We start from the raw sequence: 27,587 nt of genomic DNA, 5'->3' as shown, positions 1-27,587 counted from the left end.
GGCTGGGACAGACACGAGGTGGCGCTGTTGTGCACCAAAATTGTTCTTTATGCAGGTTTGTGGTTTGTGTCTTAGTTTGTGGAGTGAAAATGTGGAACAGACTGAACCAGGATCTAACGCAACATCCAAGCGTGAGCACATTGAAAACAAAGTTCAAGAATATGTTTGTTTTGCGAAGATATGAGGAAGAGGATGGACTGATTGGTGCTTCACTTACTATTTCTTATATGCATGTATGTGTATGCATATGCATATATGTGCATATGTATAGCTTTTGGTTAATTTATTGGGTTTATATAAATAGAAATATAGCAAATTGTAATCAGGATGTGTAGTAAATCTAGACAGGAAGTAATACTGATAGTGGAGAAGGGTTAGTATTTAAACATTTTACTATTTTTCACTCTTATGTCATGGTTAAGCTCTTCCTTCTGTTTTATTTTAAAAGGACAAAGTAACAATACAGAAAAAAAAAGTTTGATAAAGCATTTACATCTTTTTTTGAGTAAGTTTATGTGGTTTCCAACAAGATCAGATTTCTTTAGGATTCCCTGTCTGGCATGTGTTTCCATCAGTTTGAAATATATTCCACTTCGCGACATTATTTCAGATGAGGCTTGTCTCGGTCTGCCTAATCCCAACCCCTCCTATTATGTTCATTTTGAATCATTTTGTGAAAACAGATTTTTGTCCCGAACATGAATGAAATTCACCCAAACTGCTATCCGTTTCTCCTCTGCCTTCACTTAATCACAGCAATCACACCCTTACAAAGTTGGGTACTGACAAAATAAATTAAAGGTTTAAAGAGGGGGAAAGTATTTTTGTCTGCTGTCGACCAAAAGTCAAACATGCAATTAGAGAATTAATCAGATTATAAATTAATATGAACTCAAGTTATTACTCTAAGTGGTTGTTAAGGTAAATATAGTCAAACAATGTCATTTTGATCTTACCTGAATTTGAGGGTTCACTTTAAAACCTGCATAATAAAGGTCAAATCACCAGACTTTACAGATTTTATTTATTTATTTATTTATTGCAGAACAAGAAGATCATTAATTGTTGTTGGGAATTTGTTTAAACAAATGTGTGTTTTTTTAATAGGATTTGAATTTATTCTCCAGTAAATATGTCATATTTAGTATTCTACCTCCTGTCTTACTGTGAAATTATTCTACACTGTAGGTTATCTTATAGGATGCAGAGTAGACACCTTTCTGATGATGGTACTTCCTGAAAACGTTTTTTTTCCCCTAGTAAAGTTGGAATATTCTCCTCTGTTTCATTTTGACCCTTTATTAAATCATGATAGATCATTTGGTGTTAACATTAAAAAGTAAATGCTCTATCAAACTCATTTTAGATTTTCCATTACGGCAGAGTAAAGATATCAAACTGAGTTATTATAAGGGAGATGGATGCTGAAGAAGAAAGTAATGTGATCCGAAAAAGGAGAAAATATGCATCTTCACATTAAAGCAAAGCAGCAGCTTCACTGTCCAACCTTTACCACTGACAGATATTCCTGCTTAACACTCCGTTTAAATAAGCCAGTATAAATGTAATAATTAGATATGTCTTCATCAGCACCACATTAACAGCTGATTATATTAATGACACTGTGATATAAAAACATTAGTCACACCATAAATGCTTAACAGCTGAACAGCAATCTGGAGATCCTTAAAACTTGTTTTGAAACGGTTTAATCCATCTGTCACATTGCAATCATTATACAAAACTCTAGATAAGACCACCATTTTTATCCTGCTGGAATTTCCCCACAAATGCCAAAATGAGAGGCTTTAGACAGAAGTATAGTTGATTTTTAAAAAAGTTGAGAGCAGTGCTATTTATTTATTTTTTATGCAATTAAGTTTGATCCTTTTTGCTGTTCCAACACATCAATTTGATATTGTGGAAATAAATGCTAATGAGGCTGTTACATGGTCACCTTTTGAAACTCTCATGAAGTGACATTGATCAAGAGTTGTACCTACAGAGCTTGCCACAATTTGACACCAAACATGGTTTATGGTTTAACAGTCATCTAGGGACACATAGTAGAGTCGTTTGAGTCATAGAGAGGAGCCATTTGAGGTGGTTTGGGAATCTTTTGCCCTCCAGACATCTTCCAGCGGAGGTGTTTCGCGTATATCCTACCAGAAGAAGGCCTCAGGTTAGACCTGAGACTCAGTAGAGATGTTAAATGTCTCTGCTAGCTTCTGAATGTCTCAGTGTCCCCCTGGAAGAGCTGGAGGAGATGGCAGGAAAGAGGGGTGTAACTGCTTTGATTGTTGGCTCCTCATCCTGGATAAGTTGCAGAAAAATGGGTGAATGGAATATGATTATTTTTAAAAAGTGTTCACATTTTGAATATTCACAGCCAGATTAAGCAGGCACTGAAGCCAGTTTCAGCTTCTTATGAATTAAAAATTCTCCCAAAATGAGGCGATTCAGTCGGTATTGAGGTAGTTCTGACATTCAACATTATGATTTAGAGATAATAGTCAATGATGAGATTTAAAGTCATCCTTAAAAGGCTCAGAACATACTTGTTTTTAAATAGCCAAAAGCATGTTTATTATGGCAGCCTTGTGTATTTTGTTTTTGTTTTAGGTGTCGTTTGTGCACATTTTTAAAAAATGATGCATTTGCTAACTGCAATATGCAAGTAATCAATGGCGGCAGTGTAGGGACCAGTTTTGACTGGATGTACATCCTACAAATTCAGCAACTATCCAGTCTGAGTGGAATTCCTCAATAACAGACGAAGTACAATTATGAGAAATTCCAGTCGCAATGGAGCCGGTTTCCCACGCAAACGTGAGGTTACAAAGTAAGTTCATTCTTGGCCCCAAGTCAAAATTATGAGATTAGTTGTGAGATGCTAGATCAAAGATATGAGACACCGAGTCATAATTATTAGATAGTATCTCATCATTTCCAAATATTGAATCTATTTTTCCCCTCAAAGTGGTTCAAATCAGTTTCCATAAATGAGTTCATGGCTGTAAATTACCTGTGCAGGAAAATGTATGATACAATAAATGTACCATACAGGCAAAAAATGTCCCTAAACTTATCTTCTTTCCCAAATGTGACATGTTGTGTTGAATGTCTTCAGCTATGAGCTCTTACAATTTTGAGAGCTTCACATTTTTAAGAGAACATTCATATTCAAGAAACCATCTGGAATAGTTGCCATCTGGTTCCCAAGTTCCCTGATAGGACTAATTTTCATTTAATGAATTTTCATTAAGTAAAGAATCTTCAAGCACTTCCTTGAACCCTTAGGTTGTCCTATCTAAGCATCCCTGGGTGAGCTAGCAGAATCAGAGTCCTGCTTTGTTGCATCTGTGGAATATAAACACATCAGAAAGAACAAACTTTATGCTAATGAAATCCAAGAATTGATATGGAACTGGGGAGTGCATCTGCAGTATAGAATCAGAGAGAGATACAACTATTGCACATATTTGATGGACAAAGGAAGGCAAAAAGCTGATTTTCCCCCCCACGCTCTAAAATACAAGAGTTTTTGCTTCCAGAACTTATTGCATGAATTTAAGATAACATTCAAAATACCATCAGATAAGCATATTAGTTCTGCATAATTACATAATTTGCCCTTCCAGGAGCAGTATAACCATAATAAGAATTTTTCATCTGTGATGTCAAAATGCAGTTTTGCTCCAGTCAGGTTTTTTCTCTTACACTCTTACACACTCCCTCCACTACCCACAAAGATTTTCTCAAGCAAATGACTCTTCATTAGAAGTCAGTATTCCTTTTTCCACTCTTATTCAGACCTCTTTTAAATGAATTCCCCTTCTTATTACAAAAGGGAAGTTCCTCATTTTTCATTGTTGATTTCGGACATGTAGATCCAAATGACACACCCCCATTCAAAAACCACCTTTTCCTCTCATCAAATCTCCAGTTAACTCATTTTATTACAGAGTAGCAAATTTTACAATGTCATTAGCTACTCATTCAGAACAGGTTCTTTTTATTGAATAGAATTCCATGACTAAATAGAATATAAATAGATTAATTATTCTCCAATTAGGTCTTTAAGTCTTAATCTCTCTTGTCCACTGATCAGTTCTGGCTTCAGAACCACCATTGTGGTGACTAAATGTCCAACTGAAGGCTCCAAAGTGGAGGTTCACGGACCAGTGGCTGACGTTGAGGTGGATGCATACATTATTTATGGTGTGTTTAGACCAAACATGAACTAAAATACATATAAAGTCTACTGAAACAATGCAGATAAACAAGAATTTACACAATACAAATTAAGTTAAATATCTCTGTACTTGAGCCAACATGTGTGAAGGTTAGCTGTATCAGCCTATCAGCTCTAAGATTCAGCTGAAGTCACCCAAAGCAAGAGTCACTGGTTTATCTATGAATGACTGTCTGCAATCTAATAAATAATGGAGGACAAAGTTAATATACTGACTGCGATGGCAGCTTTGGCCAACCAAGAAAAGTATTAGAAAATGTGAGCTAAACTGCAGGATTCCCAGGTGAGTTACTAAAATGTGTAGATTTTACTGGATTTTGGCTCTCGGTTGTACTTTATCATGTTCCAGTTTAGGCCATGTCCACATGGAGATGAGTTTAAATGTATCAGCCAAAGTATTTTTTTTTTTTTTTTTAATCATTTGAGTGTTTTGTCCACATGGACTTGGTATTTTGGGAGCCCAAAAACACTTATCCTTTCAACCAGGTCCCAAAGTTCTTGAATAATTCTGCCTTCATAGAAAACCATTTTTAAAATGAAATGATTTAGTCTCTGTGTGGACGTAGCCTGAGTACTAGCATCAGTTTTCTCAGTCAACTAGCTCACATTACAAAATAAAGATGCCCAGATGTAAAGTGGTGTAACATGGAGTTTATTGCCCCAAGTGGCGGGTGGGATTCAATTAAACAGAAACAAACAAGAGGAATTGCTGCTCAAAGAAATAAATACAATTGAAGGGAAAAACTGAAAAGAATCTTCAGACAACGATTCACAACGGCCTTTCAAGCAACAAGCAAAAAGCCTTATGGGCTCAATAGAGATCGGAGAGGTCAGACACAAATAAAATCTACTTTCTTGCCTACAAAAATTTGTGCTGTGAAATGCTGCAAAAACCCTCCAGTGGCAAAGTGGAACTGTGATGATTTTTCATCTGGCATTAGGTCTTTAAAAACAGGTTCTGATCCAGTTTTATTTTCATGTTCCTTTCACTCTTTTTGTACTTTCACCTCCATCCATCTATACACGCTGCACATGAAGTAAAGAAAGCCATTTCTCAGCAACCTCAGGTTGGTGTTTTACACCACACAGGATAATAAGAAGCGTTTCCCTTTCTCCTCAGTGCCTTCTCCCCAACTCACACTCTCCAAACAGCCCCATTCACCTGCTCCAGTTTTGGTATTGTGCTCTAAGGTTAGGAAAGAATGCAACGTTTGACACCTGCCAGAAGCAATCAAATGTTCACAATGTCAACATGACTGGTGTCAGCTACATTTACCAATGATCTTTTACAAAGCCGCTTTATCCTCACTAACAACAACAACAAAAAAGATGTTCTAATTAAAAAATAAAGTCTTAACTCAATATAAGTTTTCTTCTACATTAATATTTGCCATTACATGACACCCATAACAATGACTGAAGTCTGGGAACAACAATAAACAATAGTATTATAAAAAAAAAGGATTATTTCTAATGAAGTCTCCACTGTTAGCAAACAGTCAATGAGGGAAAATGGATTAACACTAATGTTCCACAAAGTTCAAATTTGATTACCATTTTTAGCCAATTTCAACACACAGCAATAATGCTGAGTCATGCTGACAGTGCTGACCTTTTAGCAGACATCAAGCAGGAGAGTCCAAATTAGCCAAACCTTGTCTTATAAGTGTTTGCACTTGTCCTTTTTAAAGTTTTTTTGTGTGCATTTTACCCTGTGAATAACTTTTAATGCCCTACAGCAGTGGACCCCCTTCATGCAAATTCTAAAAAAGCCCTGGACCCCCTGCCCCACCTTGCACTGAAACCATGCTTGGTTTTATGCTTTCATTAAGGAATTTCTCACTTTAAATTTAATTATTTATTAAAATTAAAAGCAAAAGGTCTGAAGGAGAAATTGGATGCAGCTATTCAGATGAACAGGAGGTGGTGGTGTTGCTGCCCTAATAAGTTTATATGCTTTGCAAATAATATTTCCATTTTCTCAAATTCATAGACACTAAGTCTTATATACATAATTTCACTTTTAAATCATTTTGACATCTCAAATGTTATAAGGACTTGACAGTGACATGGTTCCAGTAACTCACCACTGACATGTCTGCACCACCCACATAAACAAACGTTTAAATCAAAACATTTTGTATAAGATTTGACATGTTTTCTTTCCCCATTCACAGAGATGGTTGGTGATAAGAAAAATAAAGGATATTTTACTGGAACTAGAGGAGGAGAAATTAAAATAGAAAATCTAAATTCTGGTACTCAAACACACTTGATTCAAATTAAATGGACCAAACTTGGCAGGTTCTGCACAATGACCCATTAGTTTCAGTCAGAAGCATTGAGGTAGGAAGACACTTACAAAAAATAAATCTTACACTGTAAAATCTAAGTAGTTGGCTTAACTAAAAAAAAATAATAATAAAGTAAACTCGTTGCCTTTCTAAAAATAAATAAATAAAAATAAGAACTGGAATGATTTGGGTTTGTAGAGCAGTCACATGAACTACCTAAATTAATTTCAAAGGCTTTATTTTGATAATCTATCAACATAATAACAAGTAAGCTGTATGTTTGTGTCTAGAACATGTTGTCTACCCACTGGAGCTATGGTGAAAGGTGGCTTATTGCTAATATCAGGTCAATATGGAAGCCAGAAAATGTTTTCCTGTCTGTTAAGCTGAGAACTGGTTTCCTCACTCAGTGAGCATTGTAGGAGATCATCAAGGGTGAAGATTTTTTTTAACATTATATAAATAACTTATTATTCATCACAACAGCGAGAAACAAGAAGAAAACTAGAGAAACTTTGAGACATTTTATGTGACTGGAAAACGGGCATGACAGAGTTTATTTCCATTTTCTTTTAAATTACTTTTCTAGTCATATATATTTTGAAAGTTATATATTAAAAGTTTACGACTTACAATTAGTATTAATAACCAGAATAAAATTGAGTTATATTCACTAAATATATTTTATTAAAGCCAATTTCACATTTTACAGTGTGTGCTCTCAAGTTTAATGATGGAGCTGCATGTCTTGAATATGTTCATCGATGACAAGCTGAAACCTGGAAGAAAACTCATCCATATTTGATGGAATCTGCCTCAGATTTTATGTCATACCTGCTTCACTGATATAACTAAGCGTAGTAAAACGCAAACTCCAACATGACAGAAAACATTCATAAAAGTTTAACATGTGGTAACTGCTATTTGTCAACGTTTCACTGTGCAAACAGGAAGACCTACTAAAAGGGCTTTAGCTTGCTCTATGCTAACTTGTTCACTGCAGTCAGAGAAAGATCATCTGACATAACCAGATTTATTTAAACAGGGGCTCCCAGTATCAACTCTTGGAGGATCCCCAGTAGAGAGGCAACGGGATGCGGATGTTTGTTCGTGCTATAACACTTTGAAAATTCCTAGTGAGTTATAATTCAAACTGAGATTAGTGTCCCACGGCTGAGATCCTAATCTCTGAGAGGAGTGATACCAAGATGTAAGATTTACTGCGTTAAAGGCTGCAGAGAAGTCTGGCAAGATGAGAACTGAGGACTGTGCTGCCCCTACAGACAGCACAACAGTCTCAGATTAATTTGAATGGCCACTCATAGATACAGGCTGATTTAAATCAAGGAGTCTGTTGTGTGAAATCTGAGTCTGAGACCAGTTTGATGGCTCTTTTGAATGGGAGTAATGAGACTTGACTTGAGTGGTGCTCAGAGTAGCCTTTTTGAGTAAAGGTAATATCCCAGCCCCTTAAAATCTCTCTCCATTGTGATGTTGTTTTGCTGAAAAAAAATCTGTCCAGAGGTAGACAGACATATTTACACCTGCAGACATGTCAAAAACCACTGAACATTCTTGTTAATGTAACGCACATGATAGCTCACAAATTTAGAAGGAAACTAAGCTAACTATGCTATCATGGCCTCAAACTGGAAAGGATGCCAGCTCATATTACAGCACCTGCTGGTATTTGATATTCACCATGCTGAGCCTGTTGAGGAAATGTGCTGAGACTCCGGATCCCCCATCTGATGATCCATTTTACTGCAACATAATGTTAAATTCTCTGAGCTCAGCCCTTGCAGACTCCCTCCACTACCCATACATCTCACATAATAACATGTGGGCCAAACTTTGGCTCAGCATAATGTCAACACTTCTACCACATTGTTTTCTGATATTTGTATCCTGTACACACTGAGGAGTCAAATCTTTTTCACTCAGTGAATAACTGTAACATCTCTCTGTTGTAAAAGAGATTCATTTCCTACCAATGCTACTGATCTTTAATGTAACATGTATCCTTGTAATATAGCTGGCTTTCTCATAAAAAAAATATTTGAATTTGCATTTTGTGGCAATGTCAGCTATATCTGTGGCATCTTTGTATTGTAGCAACCATCCCAAAGACCCTGACTATGAATACTAATATTTTATGCATTAGAAAGGTCATCCTCATGCTCTTCATCTGGTTATAGTAAATATTTTAGAATGCAGTCATTTTTTTAGTTGGTGCTTTGATGCTGGTATTTAAATCCAAGGATTCTGACTATGTGCATGGAGTTGGCATGGCTGACTAATTATAATCATAAATATCTATCAAAAGTACATCATAGCACTAGAAGCGATGAAGGAAAAACTGCTGGCAAGCTAAATACACTAGAGACCCAGATGAAATGGAAGTAGGCACACAGGTGGAACACATTAAATGTTTACAGGAAGGAAAGACATGAAGATACCTGACACAAGACACCAAATAAAACAAGGAATAGAAAACCATGATGGAAGAAAAACTCAACCAGTGGAGCTGGATGTGACAGTAATTAGCTTTTCTAACACTTTAAAGACAAATGTGGATATGAATATAACAGCAGTTTAATGCAATTTGTGAAGTTCATTATGCTGTGCACACAAACACATGTGTAGATCTTTTATTTACAAATAGTTTGTCACTGCGCTATAGCAGTTTAGGTTTCCAGCATAATGAAACAGCCCAGTAGGAAGTAAACCAGTGCACCTTAAGTCACATCACTAAGCCACTAATCTTGCTTCATGGTGAAGACCCGTGAACATTTTTGTCATTACTCATGGCCACAGAGTATAGTGAGGTTGTTGTACTCACTCTACAGATCCACAGCAGGGTAAACAGGGCTAATAATCGAACGGGCAGGTACAACATGAAATTCCCAGAGGTGGTAAAGTAATCTGGAGACAAGCAAAGAACAACTGAGAGGATTTAGAACAGAAAACAGGCAAAACAAGAATCAAACTTAGAATTTACTCCTGAATAATATATAATAAGCATCCAAAAATCAAACATACCTAATCAGTATAGTATACCTAATTAGTTTGTTTTAGCAATCCTGTCAACATTCCTCATCAATCACTTCACATTTTGGGATTTGCAGGTAATGACGTCTCCTTCTGCTCGTGTGTTTATCAGTCTGAGGGTCAGGTTTTCAGTTTCTGATTGTTTTTTAGTTCGAAATTGGGGAAAAGTATACCCATAGTCATTTCCAAGGTTTTAACTATAAACAAACATATTCAAACAATTACTGGTCCTTTACCAGATGGTAAAATAAGGTAACTGCAGCCGCAAGTGAACAACACAGGACAAGCTAAAACTGAAGTTCTGAGGCTTCTATGCTGCACAAGATGCTTTAGTGAGGAAGTAAGATGCATATTGTTCAGGAGAAAATATGATATAGCAACTGAACAGAACACTTTGCATCTTTGCATACATCGTGATTAAGAAAATTAGGATTTTTTTTTTTGTGACAAACAGCTTGTAGTCAGTAATTCCATTAAAGAATATCATGTAATCTATTATCACTCTGCTTGGTTTCCATGGCAATGGTTCACTTAGCCAAAGTGCTGGTGCCAACTTTGCTTACAGGACTTTTTACATGTTACATATAAATGTACAGATTATACAAAAGAGCAGAGGTGTCAAAATGAGACTGTTACATTAAACAACAATCCAATATATCACCACCTAAAACCAACTTAACTGGTTTTGGTCCTAGTAAGGACAAGAACTTGTAGGACAACCTTGAGATTGAAGTAATTTATTGCTGGGAGAGAATTAAAAGTTTAGAGCTTATTGCAGCTGCTGCCTCATTCTGCCTGATCCTGTTTAAGTTTATATATTGTTGTTGTCTACTCTTGGATGGGTTTGTACTGGAAAAAAAAAATGTTGCACCTGTTGCAATGCCAATAAAGTTTCATTCATTCATTCATTGTAACATTCACCTGTACATCGAAGGACAGGAAACTGTCAGGAAGCCAATCCTGACAAAGTTATATGCACTCTGTGTCAGTGCATTTTCACTTATATTTTTTGTTAACGATTCTGAGTGGACATGATTTTTAGGGGAAACCCTGTTTGTTAAAAGTACCTGTGCCTCTGTGTGCTTTGCCAAAGTTAAAACCAGCTTTACAACTGCAACTGATACAGGATTTTAAGAAGTCTGACTGTTTGCTGATGTATCAGAATCAACCTTTGACATTATCTCAAATATAAACACCAGTCAAAGTAGGAAGAGGAGAATCACCACTCAAACGGCTCCAGCGTCTCATGACAACGTGATGTGGACAAGCCACAACCTGCCTTGCTTTAAAACACTCTTGGAAAGTGATGACCTGCTCCATTTAGGTGAAGAGTGTCACAGGTGGAGGGCTTTGAGTATCGCAGGTTGTCTTGCTTGTATTGGGAGAGGGATTTCTGAATTTAACTGTAGGATGAGTGTAGCTACTGCACTGATGCTATTGATTCTTTAACACTCCAGTGCTCCAGTGAGATCAGATGCATTATTAGTCAGGCAGTTTGAATGGTCAGTCCCTCTGCTGCCACATGAGAAAGTTTAACTGTCCTTAACTTTCTGGTGTTCGCAAAGTAAAGCAAAATACCCAAAAGTTAATTTGGTAACACTAGATGTCACTGCATTTAAAGTGAATGAGAAGCGAGGCCATTGATGTCTGAAATGCACACAATCACATTATGAATCTGTTGTTTGTATTACATTCTACCACACCCTAAGCATCAGCAGAGCCAGTGTACGAATGAGTAAATAAACCAGAGTAACCCACTGTATTTTAAGGGATATGGGTATTATTAAGAGGACATAATGTTGGCATAAATTATCAGAATATAGTTTGTAACACCTAATTTGATTACACAGATTTATTTGATCACATCTCATTTCATGCAAAGAAGACTATAAATGAAATTAAATTAATAATAAATTATTTATCCCAGAGGGATAGTAAAAGTTTTTGTTTTGTTTTTTAATAGAAACAATTAGAAGATATTGCCTTGTTCCGGAGGGTTGTGGCTTCTGCCTTTCTTTCTTGCATTAGAAATGACAAAGCCTCATACTGACCACTCTGTTATTTTTTCACTGTGTTGTGCAGAAGATGCAAACAAATGTGTTATTTTCAGCAGCTTGTGCAGCATTTTTTTCAGGGCAATCAGCTCCAGTGGCTCCAGAGTTATTCCCAGCACAGAACTTGATCAGTTTGTTTAGTCTCTTTAAGTCTCTTACTCAAATACTGTTGCCCCAACAGATGCTGCAAAGCTGATTGCACTTTCTACAGACTTATAGAAAATAAACAACCAATGACTCACTGCATCGTGGTGCAGACACTGAATGATCTTAACTATCTTAAGAAGTAGAATCTTCTCTGTCCCTTTTTATAAATGCCTCTGTGTTGCATTTCCAGTCTAGTCTATCTCCAAGGCACTTGTATTCCACCTCCACCTCTTCTCCCAGGGTGTTGCTTTGCTTTGTTTACTCTTCCTCCTCCTGAAGTCAACAATCATCTCTTTTGTTTTGTGTTCAAGATGAGGTGATTGTTTCCACACCATCTACAAACTGACCAGTGCTCTGTACTCGTTCTTGTCCATCACTGATACTCCCCAAAACTGCAGAGTCAGATTATTTCTGTAGATGACAGGACTCGGGGGTTGCATTGGAAGTCTGAGGTGTACAGGGTGTACAGGGTGTGTGAAGAGAAATGGTGAAAGTACAGCCCCTTGTGGTGCTCCAGTGCTGCAGACCACCATCTCAGACACACAACTTTTCACAAACTCAGAAAAAGTCTCACAAACTGTGGTGTGTTTGTTAGGTAGTCATAAATTCAGATGGTTGTGAAGGTATTCATCTGGAATTTATTGAGCTTCTCACGTAACAAAGCAGACTGAATTGTATTAAAAGCACTTGGGAAATAAAAGAACATGATCTTCAAAGTGCTGCCTGATTGGTCCAGATGAGAGGGGGGTGCTCTGGCATCCCAATGCCCACTGCGATATGCAAACTGTAATGGGTCCTGAAAGGTATTCACCTGCTAATTGAGGTGAGCCACTAACAGTTTTTCAAGCACTTACATGATGTGAGATGTTAGGGCAAAATGGTCTGTAGTCATTTGGTTCAGATGGTTTGGATTTTTTATGTACTGGAACAAGGCAAGATGATTTCCATAGCACAGAAACTCTTTTCTGACTCAGGCTGGTGTTGAAAAGGTGCTAAAGAATCCAACATGGTTGGATGACACGCAGGTTTTAGATAACATGAGCAGGTTTTCAAAACCTTGGGTCTGACACCATCTGGACCTGCAGCCTTGCATCAGTTCAGTCTCCAGTTGTTTCTTCACCAGACGGCAGGAGACAGACAGGCTAGAGGGGTAGCGCAGAGGAGACCTCAGTATGTTCTGATGTGAGGGGGAGATGAGGCTGTGTTAAGGTCCATGGCTAAGCTGCAGGATGACAGAGTGGAGGTGTGAAAAGAAAGCTGTGGGTTCATGGAGGGTGTGTGGTCTGTGGGGATGAACTCAACCTATTGACAAGCATGTTCATCTGGTGTTGAATCATTGTCAAATGATCTGCAACTCACACACAGGCATTGAGAGGAGTGAGTTAGGATTATTCTGGCACCTGATATGAATACCCCTGGATGCCTCTTTTAGAGGCCTTGAAGGCATGTTATCTGGGTCAAAACCCCAGGCCAATCCAAGGACTCACAGGGTTAAATCTCCCAAATAGCCTGAAAGCAGCTAGTGATGTCTCAGAAAGTTGGAGAAAATTGCTGAAGACAGGAAGGCTTGGACCTCTGTGCTCTCCCTAATGCAGTGACTCCCAAATAGAGTAAGTGAATGAATAGATAAGAAATCATTTGTCTTCTATCTCAGTGCACCAGAACAGAGAGCCAGCCACAGGATGGAGGCTGCGTCTGAAGCCTTTTCTAAATGCCAGTGATGGTCATTGTTTAATGTTTGCACTGAGCTGAGTGTGATATTTAATAAGTTTTTCCAGGCCAACAGTTTGATAAAAGGGCAATCTGCAATACTAAATTGTGAAGCAGAGGCAATAAACATTGTCAGCGTAATAAAACCTGAGACAGTATTGAAAAAAAATGAAGAATTTTTAAGAGATAAAGAGGTGGAGAGAACACAGTCGCATAAAAAACTGTTTTAATCTTTGAGCATGAAAGGAGCTCTGCAGCCTCTCCTGACCTGTGGTTTGTTTTGTGGTTTGGCGTTTGTTTCTTTGCTCTGAATAGTTGCTGAGTCATGGTTCGTGCTGAGCACGCAGTTTTATTCACACTACATTTTGGGTCAGTTGCAACGAAGCACTTTTATTCCTAGAAATGAATTTACTAAAGAATCTCTTCTCTACAAGTATTTATGTTATTCTTTTCTCTCTTAGATTAATTAAACTACTTTCATTCATTTTTGTTTGTTTCTTTTTGTGTAGTGTTTTTTTTTCTCTAAATGGGAAACTGATCCATGCACACTGATGGTTTCTGCACTCAGGTGGTTAAACATTTTTTTTAGCTGCATGCAGTCTGTCACAGTTGGACCCAGAGAACAATCAAGAATTGTTCTAGATGATATAAATTTATATCTCTCTGGTCCTGTGTGTGCAAAAACCATTAATTAAAGAATATGTGACTCAGATGTTTTCAACATTTTCTTAAATCCCCCTGCTCCTTGGTCCCTAAAACATGACTGAACTTGCTGCTCTCAGCTCACGATAATAAACATCAGTCACAACTGTAAAAATGTTGCTGGCTTTATGTCTTTGAAGACAAAGTCATTAACAATAAACTCTGTCAAATAGCAGCTTATTTTCTTTAAATTCCCTTTATATTATTTAAAGCATATACCATGTATAAGTTTAACCACCTAAACAATAAGTAGAGGCCAAGTACACCCCCATTTGATCCATGGCAACAGAAAAACCTGTTCTCCTAATCCCTGAGGACAATGTGCCCTGCCATACTACATAATTAGAAACAACTCTAGGGACACAACAGAGTCCATGGCATTGATCCAGCTTCCAAACTGTCTCTCAATCTAATTGAGCAGCCACTGGATGTGCCAGAACAAACCCAATCAATAGAAGCTCCTTGCAAAGAGTACAGGACACCAAGCAACACCTAAAAGGTCTTGTGTCCATGTCCTGATGGCTCAGAGCTTTTCTGGCAGCATGAGATGGAACTCCATTATAATAGCAGGCTTAAACTAATTGGTTTATCTTGTGGTTCAAACTTTGTGTTTTTTCTGAGTATGTCATACATGAATTTGATGGCAAATACAACTTCTTGTAACTTGTTAGTATTTAAATACTGCTCAAAAAAGCAATGTTAAAATATTTGATCTATTTACCCATTTGCTTTGTGCTATTGATTAGCACATTTAGTTCACTGTTCACTTAGTATAAAGTGCTGAAGGTAGCCTACTGGATTTCATGGCCTCTGTGCAGTTCCTGTGGTATTGTCCTCTGTGGTGTACATGTGCTTTCTTAGTGTGTATGTGTGAGAAAGAAAGACTAGAATCAAGCATATGTTTTTAATTACTGTTATGTATTTTGGTGTGAGAAAGCTTAGGTTTTATTTTTAGTATGCATAAATATTTTTTATTCTGTAAAGCCCTTTGTGCTACTTTTTGCATGAAGTACTTTATAAATAAAATTTGATTTGTTTGAAACACACACATGCCACTTTATTAGGATCACCTTGTTAGTGCCAGCTTGGATCCCCTTTGACTTTCAGGACTGCTTTCATTTTTTAATGGCAGAGATTCAACAAGGTGTTGGAAACATTGCACAGACATTTTGGTCCATATTGACAAGTAAGCATCACACAGCTGCTGCAGATTTGTCGGCTGTACATCCATGAATCTCGTGTTCCACCACAACCCAAAGGTGATATAATGCAGGGCTACTCAATTCGATCCTACAAGGTCTGCAATCCAGCAGATTTTCCATGCATCTCTGCTTCAACACGCCTGACTTAAATTAACTGTGCAGAACTTTTTTGGCTTTTAGATTAATTTAATTTGATTCAGGTGTGTTGAAGCAAAAATACATTGAGATCTGGATCTAAAGCACAGTTGAAAGCAGTTGGAGATGATTTGAGGTTTGTGCCATGGTGCATTATCCTGTTGGAAGTAGTCATCAGAAGATGCTACACTGTGGTCATAAAGGGATGGACATGGTGTGAGCCTGGGCCTCTCAGTATTAACTCAGCATCATTTAAACACCACAGCTTACCAAAGTGTGCCAAGAAATATCCCCCACACATCACATCACCACCCTGAGGCCTGAATCATTGATGCAAGCCAGGATAGATCCATGCTTTTATGTTGTTTCCACTTAATTCTGATCCTACCATCTGACTGCAGCACGTGAAATGGAGACTTATCAAATCCGGCAACAATTTTCCATCCTCTATATTCCTATTTTTGGTGAACTGTAGCCTCAATTCCCTGTTCTTAGAGTAACACCAACAGCCATGCTACATTCAAATTATTTAAATCCCCTTTCTTTCTTTTTGTGATGCTCAGTTTTAATGTCAGCAAGTCGTCTTGACCATGTCTACATGCACTGCATGCCACGTGATTTAACTTATTTTATTTGATAAGTTATTTGTGTTGATAAGCAATTTAACCCTTGTACCTAATAAAGTGGACAGTGAGTGTATAATGTACTTATTGTGCAGTATTTTGTCTCTCAGGGGAAGAAATATGAAAGTTGGCAAGCCTCTTCATTTACAACACGTGCTCTGATAAAAGTCAGAAAAGTAAAAGTAGGTAAAAAAAATTTACCTTACTGCAATCAATTTTTAAAGGATTTTCAAAAGGTGCACAGAGCTGGAAAATGGCTTTGACAAGCCAAACAATCCTAGAAAAGTAACTGAAAATAAACCATTACTAACTTTAAATTCTTAAACTTATACACGTAACCAATGTTTGGATTTGCAAGTGTTGTGTAGCGTACTTGTGTAGTGTTTTGTTTATTTATGTAAACAATTGGGCAAGCCCCAGATAACTGTAGCCACGGTTTGCATATAGGGCGGGCCCCAACTAAGCTGTCTCCCATCTCAACTTTTCGCGCTATGGCCCAGGTATTAGTCGCGCCATTTGTGTCAACCCCCACCTGCCTCCACTTCTCCCCATCCATCTGTGTTTTGGCTGCAGAGCTAATTACGGGCACCATCAGAAACAAAAGACTCTGATTAGGTTAAATTTTTTTAAACGTTTTTTTTTCTTGTTTTAATTTTAATGGTCCTTGCCTTGTCCACACCGCGGGAGTGGTAGTGGGTGCAAGCTACCCATCAAATGAAAGTTATAGATCGTCTATAAAGACAGAAGTTTATTCATTTGAAAATCCTGACAATTAATCGTTCTCGCGTTAGTTTATTTTATTAAAACACTGATAGATAAACAGTTGTCACATAAAATATTTCAGATTTTATATTTCATAGTATTTCACTATTTTAACTGAAATTAGAATAACCGAAACTTAAAAGTTACAGTTAATAATTTTCCCGTAGATAGTTTTTCCAGCACAGAGTGAGACCTCTTTCCATTTCAACCACTCTTGAATTGAGCGCGCCGGTCGCCCCGCCAACACAACTGTGGAGGCGTGGTTGTTCGCCCACCCAATGGTAGAAACTGCTGCATGTACAGGAACAGAATGATACTGAGTGGCTGGAGTTGTATGACGTACCCAACCAACAAGGCTCCGATTGGCTGATAAGTTCCAGCTGCTGCAAAGCGCCAGAAAACAAGCTTGAGCGGGTGTTGCAAAAGTTTCACAAGGACAGTAGAGTGTCCGCTCACTGGACAAGACTGACACAAGCCGAAGAAAACTGCCCGCTAATTTTGAAGAGGGAAACAAGCTACTATGCCGATTTGAAGAAACTACGCGGTGACAAAACTGTAAAAGAGAACACGCCGTCACTGTGGATTATTTCATTCATTTCATTGCCGCAAAAGGTGAATAACTATGCTTTCCCTCCAGAGGTTGACTGCTGTCTGTAACATCAGGTCACAATCTATTAGTGAACCGAGCTAGTATGCTTAGCCGAGTAGCTAATTAAATTCTAATTAATCTTTTAATAGCAGTAAGGTATAGAAGTCTATTCTTATTTAGGAGCCCATCTGCTGCTAAACGGATGTGTTCATCTGGGCTAATTTGAGGTAACTAGCCCTTTAGTACGTAAATGACGTTAACGATACAACTTGTTTCTAAAGTTATTTATAGCTATGTAATAACGCTTGAAGTTCCCAGCTTAGTACTTTGGCTGTTATGCAGCAGGTTACATTAAGTTAATAACCAAGATGTCCATTTGGTGATAAGACAGTTGATATATAGCATCGCAGTTAGCGTGCTAAGTGCTAATTAGCTGATGTTCTTTCCGCCAAATTCATCTGACCACTGAGTTTTAAATACTAACTAAAGTATCATTAGCTCTACCCTTTCCCTGCTACGATAAAAACCACTTAATCTCCTTTTAAATGTTTATTAACGTCTTTCATATGGACTGTAGTTTTCCCAGATGGAAATCGAATGCCTGGCACTGAAAGACCTCTCAAGTCCGAGGAAAAGTTTCACGGCGAAGCCCGAAGAAGACGATGGTCAAAGTGAGCAAAAGGTAAGGTGAACTAATGCTTTATTTTAGCTGTGGCGGGCTTTGTAAGGTCACATTTTGTATGGACATCAGTTTAAAACTTCAAACTTTCTCCATCTCAGGAAAATTTGTACACAGAGAAGAGAATATCCCCACTGAAATTGGCAGAGTCCACCATTCCTATTTTACTGGTGAACAGGAAGAGTTCCACTCCTGATCTGGCCCACATCACCCCCATCAAACACACGGCAATAGCTGAGCCTTGGACACCCACATCCAATCTGAAGATGCTAATCAATGCAGCTAGCCCGGACATCCGGCACAGAGAGATGAAGAAGGTGCTGTTTAGACCAATAGAGAATGATAAAGACAAGCCACCAAGCCCGGATACGCTGGTGGAGGACATAGAAGTGGAAGACTCTTGTCAGGTATGGACTTCTTAAGACATGTTCCATAGTAATTATAAGTTCTGAAGTGATGAGTGTTGTATAAGGTCTGGATGGCTTTAATAACAATTCATTCATTTGCCTAGTTTGAAGCTGTGGATGAGGAGGAAGATGTGGAGAAAAAGCCGAGCAGGAAACAGAAGAGTCTGGGTCTGCTATGCCAGAAGTTCCTGGCCCTTTACCCTGAAAACCCCCCACCTCACAGCACCGTTGGGATTTCACTGGATGAAGTGGCAACCAGTCTGGGTAAAAACCAGTCAAATATAGAGCAAAATGTGATGGAGATGAAACAGCTCACATTAGAGAGTCATTGACAGTTTGTGTCCCATATGTGAACTAATACTTAACTAAAAACATGGCTTCTGTATCTCCCTGTTACTTTCTCAGGAGTGGAGCGACGGCGTATCTACGACATTGTCAACGTGCTGGAGTCTCTCATGATTGTGGGTCGAATAGCCAAAAACAGCTACACCTGGTATGGCCGCCAACGGCTGCAGGAGACACTGGAGGACCTGCAGCGGAAGGGTCGAGAGCAAGGCTACCACCTCCAGATGGATCTGGCCACGGAGAGCAGGAAGCCCGGACAGGGCCGCGAAGATGACGGAGGGGAGGAAGACGCTGGAAATGGTAATCAACAGATTACATTTAGGAATTATTGTTGGTAATAAAGAATATAAAGTTTATTAGGGCAGTTAAAAACATAAGTGTAGTTTTCTCTAAGGAGCAAGAGCCACTAGATTACCCCTACAGCTGAGTAAAGCCGGAAACCTGTTGGTTTCCATAGTGATGCTTCTCCCCTGGTGATTGCTTGTCATTAATAGGGTTTGTGTTAGTTGACTTGGTAATGTAGCTAAGGGGTGGGAGGGGTAACGTGATTAGTTTCTATTGGCACTGGTGACTGGAGGAGATATAATGGAAACTTAAAAGACAACAGTGAAGGAATGGTAGCGGTGTCCAAAAACATTCTTGAGTATTGCCATTGTTCAAGAAAATAGATATCACTAAACAACAGTTGAAACTCTTGCAACACCTACTTAAGTTTTGGAAAATTATATTTTGGTTCTCTTCAAAGGGCCCAATACGTCCTTAAAAAAAACATTTATAACCAGATCAGGATTTTGTACTTTATGTAAAAGACATTTAACACAAAAATACGCACTAAAATGAGTAAAATCAAGGGGTATATGGGGTAAAATAATAGCAGTGAATGAGTGATTATGATACTTATTGTGCATTAAAGGAGAATGTTCAGAATTCAGTTAATTAAAACAGTAAAGTATACAAGTATCAATGGGGTCATGTGTTATGTTCTTAAAGATGATTTTAGTGTGTTCCTCCATCAGTTCAATCAAACTGGGGAAAAACAATGGAAGCATCATTCTTAAAGGATGTGTTCAAATAAGACGTGTATGGAACTGAGGTGAAATGGATATGGATAAGATATGGATGTACTGGGTTGCATCCTTGATGTGTCCTGGGTTCATTGGGTGTTTAGAGTCTCATACATCCTCACCCAGATGACCCAGCCAGGGTTGATCAAACCCCTGACTTGAGTCCCATATATCGATCTAAGTGAGGAATATGTTGTTATACAAGCATTAACTACCCTAGTTGACTTTACATGTACGTATTTATATCATATGCTTGTTTTGCAGCTGGCAGCAACAGGAAGGACAAATCTCTACGTATCATGAGCCAGAAGTTCGTCATGCTCTTCCTGGTGTCCAAAACTCAGACTGTTACCCTGGATGCTGCTGCAAAGATCCTTATTGAAGAGAGTCAGGACTCCTCAAGTCATAGCAAGTACAAAAGTAAGAAGCCAGACACAGCTGCCACACGTCATTATGTTCAGCTTGGTTTGATTTAAAGTTGCTAAAATCATATTGAAATGTTTTATCTGTATTTTCAGCTAAGGTGCGGCGTCTGTATGACATCGCCAACGTGCTGACGAGTTTAGGTCTCATTAAGAAGGTTCATGTGCGAGAGGAGAGAGGAAGGAAGCCGGCCTTTAAGTGGCTCGGCCCGGTGGATTTCAGCAACTCAGGAAATACTGGTGAGAATAAAAGACAAGCTCGTGAGAATTTATGATCCTTATTAGGAAGTAGATTGTTAAATAAGTGATTCTGTAATCATTGATCTTATGTTATCTCTATCCGTAGAAAACAATTTGAATGTAGCAGCAGTCGTTCCTTCTGAAGCTGTGAACAACCAGGACCTCAGAAAAGTGAAAATGGCACGTCACGCATCCTTTAACATCATGCCTACTTCTGTTGCTGTGCAGCGGCAGGTCAGCTCTGCACCCAGCAGCCCGCACTGTCACCCAACGGGTACGAAAACCATGTGCTTGCTTTTCCGGATGTCGTTGTTTGGTTTGTGGAACTAAAGAGTTTATTACAGAATATCAAATTTGGTTCTTCACCCTTTAGGTCTGCCAAACCTGCCTGTGGATTATTCTAGGACTACAAGCACCGGTGCAGTGTGTCAACAGCAGGCTGGAAATAGTGCTGAGTGAGTTAATGCAAAGACACACACATGCAAATTTACTTAGTTTAAATTTAACTGTGGTTACGTAGCACTTTACAGCACATGGTAGCTCTTTGCCAGCTCAGACTATCAGTATTTCTAAATGAGAGAATCCACACCAGCTTCGTGTAACAAGGCTAAGGCATCCTAGTCTCAATACAACAGCTTAATCTAATGTAAGTTAGAAGATACAAACAGATTTCAAATTTATTGCAAGTGTCTGATTGGCTGATGTGTAACTGGAGCTGTGGAGTAGTTTTTCCTCGTCTTAACCGGTTGGATACAAATGAATTCATGTTAATTCTGGTGGTGCGGTTACTCCGATTGTGGCCAAACCACCGCTGAGTCAAGGCTGTTTTTGTGGGGAGCTGGATAATCAGCCGTGGAAGTGTGTTGAAAAGAAATTTTTGGGATTAAGCACAGGGAAAGTCCAGAAGGTTTAGTGGTTGTCCAGAGGATGAGAGCTGCAGGTTAATGGATAGTAGTTACCCCAAAAAAGTAAAACTGTAGACTCATGTGGTGCTTTTGATGCTGAAAAACTGGTTAAATTTAGACTTTTTCTTGCTTCTGTTCAGCAGCCGACCCACCACTCCGCTTCAGACACAAACTCCGCAGAGCAGCAGCTACCTGCACCCGTCCTCCACTCATCCTGCCGTTCTGGCAACTCAGCCTCACCTCGAGCCCCTCCTCATCTCCTCTCCTCATTGCTTGGCCTACCTGCCCAGCCTGTCCCAGCCCTCTGTGGTCATGCTGTACAGGGTGCCAGACAAGCCCGACCCCGTGGCTGAAGGTCAACGCTCACCCAACTTGGAGTCTGGGGAGGAGAGGAAGAGGATGAGAGAGGAAAGCAGAGAGGATGAAACACAGGTGAAGAAGAAGAGAAACTCTGGCTTAGAAGAATGTGACAAGGTGAGGGGATGCTTTGTGATTTGTTACTGAGAGGAATTAGACTGAGCTGCAGTGTGATTGCATGTTTTTCTTCCCTTCTTTGGATTTAGAAAGTAGACTATCCGCAACCTCAAAGGGACGAAGAGGAGTGTTCACAGATGGGGAACTTCTGTAGCGAGCAGGTGTTCATGGAGAGTCAAGGTGGAAACGGCAGCAGCGAGCACGCCCAGCTTTCACACTACCTCTACGTACCCAACAATGCAGGTAACGTGATGCTAGAAATCTGCAGAAAACACGGTTTTGTTAGAGCCGCTTCCTACAAGTGGGATTGGTTGTATGGGTTTATTCAAAGTAAAGTAATTCTTTAAAGATAATTAAATAAAAATGCAAATGTCTATACTTTGTTTTTTCTGTTGCCTATTCTGATCTGGACACTTGGAAAAGAGGTTTTTATGTCTCAAGAGTTTCCTTATTGGATCTAATTTAAATAAAATAAGAGTTAAATGTGAGGCCATCTGTCTGACAGCTAAAGCTTGGTGCTAATGGGGTCCCAAATGCAGCATCACATGTGTATCAAGTTTAAAAACATACACCCCAACCCCACATGACTTCTAACCAGGTTTCTTGTTTTCTTATCCAGGATTAAACAACCTCAACTTCCTCCTCCCAGCTGGACAGCCTCCAGCCAGCGTAGCACTTCCTCCCAGCAGCATGCCCGCCATGGCACTGCCATATGTCCTGGTTCCCTCTGCCGCCCTCTCCCACTTCCCCCTGGTGGCTGGCGGTGTACAGCAACAAGCCTCTGATAATCCCACCAAACTGAGTTTCAGCCTGCCTGCTATGATGTCACCCCATTTTATGGTGGGGGCTACGTCTTACAGTGTGGCAGCGGCGTCGGAAATCAGCAGGTCGCCGGTTCCTTTGCCGATCAATCCAGAACAGAGCGCGCTTTATGTGCCAGTGGCAGGCACCCCACACTCTCCATCAGGACCCCGGCACACTGTCAGCATTAACACACCAGAACCACTGGTAAGAACCAACTTCACAGCCCTCACGTACACACAGCCTGTCTGCTCTAATCATTATTGGCCTTCATAATGATGCATGACCTTTCTGGTATCAGCCACTTGCAAAATGCCACAACACAGCTTGACATGAGAGCAACTGCAGCATCTGTTTTGTAGAAGGTTTCCCCTCATTTACTCATATGGGTGCTTGTGTGTCGCGGCGGTTCTAGCTGATTAATCTCCAACTCATTAAATTAGGATTAATGTTCTTGTCCACAAAGCTCAATATAGAGCGCTGATGCTGCCCTGCTCTAATAAGCTTGGCGAGGTGCTAAGAAGTGTACGAGTGCAGCGTTATAAACAATTGGAAAGGTCACCGAACGTGTCGTAATGAGGCATTAATCAGGAAAGTTCACTCTGAAAATTTGTCTTCACAGACTCCACATACTCCAAAGGAAACCACAGCTTCCTCTTCGAAAGCCTTCTTCCAGACCCCAGGAACTCTGGGAAATGTAGTACCGACAGCCCGAAAAAGAGGTTCAGCACAGAGGAGACTGGACGTTGGCCACCCAGCGGCCATCTAAAGAGATGGAAACTTGTGTTAAGATGGTAGAACATGGTTAAAAAATTTTTGGTGCTTAGTTTTTCCTCAAGGTTGCCTTAAAAAAAAATGTAAACTTATACATTTTAGAAAAAGACTAATGTGACTTGAAATCCTAAAAGATGGAACATTTTTAGAAAGTTAAACTTTGTTCATAACTTTTTAGTAAATTGTGTTTCATCTTGGGATGAAACGTTTATTTCATAGCAAACTGTTTAAATGTGCCTCTTGGTTCGATTATGGGATATGAGAGGAAATAAGTGAAGCTGTACTGCTAATGCAACGGGGCCCTCCTGTGGTGGGAGTTGGTCAATGCTTTATTTTTTTCCCCATTTCAGCCTTAAGTTTCCCATCCTGGACCTGATCAAGCTACCTAATTCCTGAATCCTCTATGTATTATAGCCCAATTGCTATTTATATTTTAGCTAATATATGTTGATTACAGTGTTTTTAAGGAACATGTAATTTTTTTTAGCACACTAAAAGTTGATCAAAAGTGTGTAATTTTGAATTTATTTAGTTTTGCCATAACTGGATCCCTTCATATTTAGTTACATTATGAAGGTGTGATAGGAATCAACTAGCTGCTCACCCATTTACAATGACAGTGGAAGGAAAACCTTCCCTTCACTCATTTTTAGACATTTCTGAAGGAGAAAAAAAAATCACTAAAGCCTTAAATGTTTACAGCATTTCAAGTATCTAAACTGTTGCGTTCAAATCCTTCTTTTTCCATTTTTATCCCAGTTAAACACCAAACCCTGACACTGTTACTGAAGCCTTAAAGACAATGTGACTATGTTCTCAGGTACTTGAATAGTAGTACTAAATGTTATTTATATCGGAGTACTGTAAAAAGTAAGAAATTCCTTTAGTTATAAAAAGGGAAAGTAGACAGAGCTTCTATGCTTCCATTTCTTCTGTCTTTAGCATTGTGCCACACATATACAGCAAAATTACAGACAACCAGCATGTGCTGATGGGTGTTGCTTTCTCAGGTTGGCCTGAAATTTACATCAAATCATAAGTTGACAGTATTTCTCTCAGACAACCCAGAACAAATGTTGGTGCTTTAGGTGGAAAAGCTACTTTAACGCCAAAAGGTTTACATAAAATCTCCATCTGACCAGAGGATTTGCAGCCATTCAGGTACAAGTTTATGTCAGTATTTTTTTTTATTTTTTTTTTTTATTATTATTTCTGCATAGTTGTTTTCAATGTCATGATTTTTTTTTTTTTTTTTAGATACAGGGCATTAAATGCTGCTTCTGTTTTTAAAATAATGTTACTTGCACTCTGAGTTCCTGTAGCTTTGTCTGTTTATATATATATGTATATATATATATATATATATATATATATTAAAATAAAAAAAACTTGATTTGTTCCTCCACTGTAGCTCTGTTCTCTCTAGTTCTGGACCACACTTGTTCTCGTCTGACTTCCACAAACTTTAAATAAAATATGTTTTGGATTCTTTTCTCTTTTTTTTTTTAAAGTTATGATACTTAATGAAATAAAAATGACTAAATTCTTTTTTAAAGTGGAACGGATGCTGGGAAAATATAAGTCGACTCCCAGTTTACAGAAATTCACGTCTCATCTCTTAAGTCACCAAGAAAATAATTAACTGGAAGTCTAAACAATTTATACACATCAGTCATTAGACTAATCTTCTCAATGAATACATCACAGAAAAAAAATATTTTTGACCAACTTTGTTTATTTTAACATTTATATTTATACACATTTACATTATTTAACTTTTTCCATTATTCAACTATTGTCTGTTTTGTCCTGTTTTTCCTTTTGTTTTGCTATTGTTACTATTAGTATTGATAATCATTATGACTATTAAAGTTACTCAACGCAGAATGAATCCCTGGCATTTTCATACTTATTAAAAAAGTAAATATGTACTTATATTGTTTGTACACCATGGTATATGATATATTCCTTCCTTAATAATCATTAGAAGATTTTCATTTATCAGTAGGCTTAATGCTTTATTACTGTTATTGTTGCTGTTATTATGGTCAGTTTAAAGTTTTCTTTCATAATCTAGTAACAGTATATCACTTAAACCTCTGTAGTTTACATACAGTATGTACAGTAATATATATTTTCAATTTAGCGGACTGGTCATCCATCCGTCCATCCATCCGTCCATCCATCCATCCATCCATCCATCCATCCATCCATCCATCCATCCATCCATCCAGGTCCCTGATAAACAGACCATCTTACAAGTATAATAACCCAAATCAATAAAATAAAGCATTGTACAATGGGTCCGCTCTCTCCTTTTATTATCTGAGAATGAGCCATAAGTCACATCATTGTTTTCAGTGTCATTTAATTTATTATAATTCTCAAAGGGAAACATTTTGTACCAGTTTGGTCAGAAAGCAGAGGTCACCTGTAGCACAACTCCTGTTTCAACCTGCAGTGTTTAACATTAAGCATTAGGATGACACTAGCAGAGAAGTGGTTCAAATTCAAGTCACATCTGTAAGCTAATAAGAGATTCTTATTTGTGAACAACTGAATTCCTCTGCTAGATAAAATATTTAACACACCATCTGTCAGATGACATCAACTTTTAACGATCAAGGCTTTATACCAGCATCACAAGCGAGCTGAGGGAGCTGCCAATAAATCTGAGAGGCATTTACAACTCTAAACCACTGCAGATGGAACAATTAATGTTATATAGACAGATATTTTAGCCAAATATATGTTGCCAAGAAGCCCTTAAAAACACACTTGCTCCCGAGGCAAAACATAATTAGCTTACCATTATCTCTGGCGTTCCCATTACCCATGATAGACACTACTGCAGAGGACCAAATAATATTTTACTACTACTAGTACATCTTATATTGTTTAATAGACAAAAAAGACTCCTCTGAAGACAGTGTGTTAATGCTGATGGTGCTGAACCTGGTCTACAGAAGCATCTCTGAAAACTTGACATTTTTTTAAGAATTATTTAAAGAACGGGTTAGGAGGTTAGGAGGTTAGAAGGTTAGGAGGAGGTAAAATGTTTGCTTTGGAGACTCCTGAAGGGAACAGCCGAAAGGGGAAAGACTTGAGGAACCTCTTGCTCTTCTTAAGACATTGTTTTAAGAAATTTTAAAATGTGTTGAGTTTTTCTGAAATTGTTTTGAGAATATTCTGAAGTTTGAACAACGTGAAAATATATGAAAAGAAATACATTTTAAAACTGAGTATGAATGAAGAGGATTTAAACATTATCTTCACTGAAACCCATGTAAAAAAAAAATACTTGAAAAAATGGAATAATTTTAACCTCACAAACTGTTTACAGTGTGGTTAAAGGAAAGATGTCTAGACAGATTATGAATGATGATCTTTAATGTTTCTTTTTTACCTCCTATCAGATGGACAGGTTAGAACTATCCCAATAAAGATTTATTTTGAGTTGAGCCATCCTGAAACTCACCAGTCAGTCTGGGATGTTTGTAATGTTGCTTATACTCTCAAACTGATTTATTGTTCTTTGTTCACGCAATCTATTGTTATTAACTTTTTCAAAAGGATCATAATTGGAAAATAATTAAGAATGAAATTTGCTGGGTATCATCTGCTTTCCCTCAATTATGGCAACTTAAGTTGGCTTAATTAAATTTATTGTATTTATAAAGTCTGTAATTAGGCAAAACACAAGCTCTGTACTTTTAAGAGATTTTCCTTTTCAACCTTTTAATTGAATTTTATCCGTCTTATTCCAGTGACGCCATGCAATTTCATTGTGGTAGGCAGCAGTCCGATAGCAGACCGATAGTGGAAAGACCAAGAAATATTCAGTGAAGGTTACAGGATTCATAACAGAGCACTGTGTTGCTCTGTGGCATCAGCTTACACTTTTACAGACTGTTTGGTCATTCACCTTAAAGTACTAAAACACTAATACTGA

At 38.3% G+C, this 27,587-nt stretch overlaps 1 protein-coding gene across 3 annotated transcripts; it reads left to right on the top strand.

Annotated features, from left to right (window-relative positions):
• Positions 1-17,355: 17,355 nt before the first annotated feature.
• e2f7 (E2F transcription factor 7) lies at positions 17,356-24,725 on the top strand. 3 transcript variants are annotated; one of them, XM_041978044.1, is made up of 13 exons: positions 17,356-17,490; positions 18,102-18,206; positions 18,305-18,610; positions 18,715-18,874; positions 19,016-19,255; positions 20,284-20,439; positions 20,538-20,681; positions 20,788-20,955; positions 21,055-21,136; positions 21,727-22,060; positions 22,150-22,303; positions 22,680-23,068; positions 23,484-24,725. In XM_041978044.1, exons 2-13 carry the CDS (start codon positions 18,111-18,113, stop codon positions 23,628-23,630), a joined length of 2,376 nt encoding a protein of 791 aa, XP_041833978.1. In that variant the 5' UTR covers positions 17,356-17,490; positions 18,102-18,110; the 3' UTR covers positions 23,631-24,725. The 3 variants fall into 3 exon arrangements, with proteins under 3 accessions (XP_041833978.1, XP_041833979.1, XP_041833977.1); XM_041978045.1 differs by having other exon boundaries at positions 17,356-17,547; positions 21,730-22,060; XM_041978043.1 differs by having other exon boundaries at positions 17,356-17,547.
• The last annotated feature ends 2,862 nt before the right edge of the window (positions 24,726-27,587 follow it).

Source organism: Melanotaenia boesemani, chromosome 23 (assembly GCF_017639745.1).
Source record: "Melanotaenia boesemani isolate fMelBoe1 chromosome 23, fMelBoe1.pri, whole genome shotgun sequence".
Classification (NCBI taxonomy): Eukaryota; Metazoa; Chordata; class Actinopteri; order Atheriniformes; family Melanotaeniidae; genus Melanotaenia; species Melanotaenia boesemani.
This window is presented reverse-complemented; position numbering and strand designations above follow the sequence as displayed.

Excerpts from the sequence above, each read along its gene's own strand:
- e2f7 (XM_041978044.1), top strand. The coding sequence starts at position 18,111 with ATGGAAATCGAATGCCTGGCACTGAAAGACCTCTCAAGTCCGAGGAAA. Across the intron at positions 18,875-19,015 it reads TGAAGTGGCAACCAGTCTGG|GAGTGGAGCGACGGCGTATC; the intron begins GTAAAAACCAGT and ends TTACTTTCTCAG. Across the intron at positions 22,304-22,679 it reads CTACGTACCCAACAATGCAG|GATTAAACAACCTCAACTTC; the intron begins GTAACGTGATGC and ends TTTCTTATCCAG.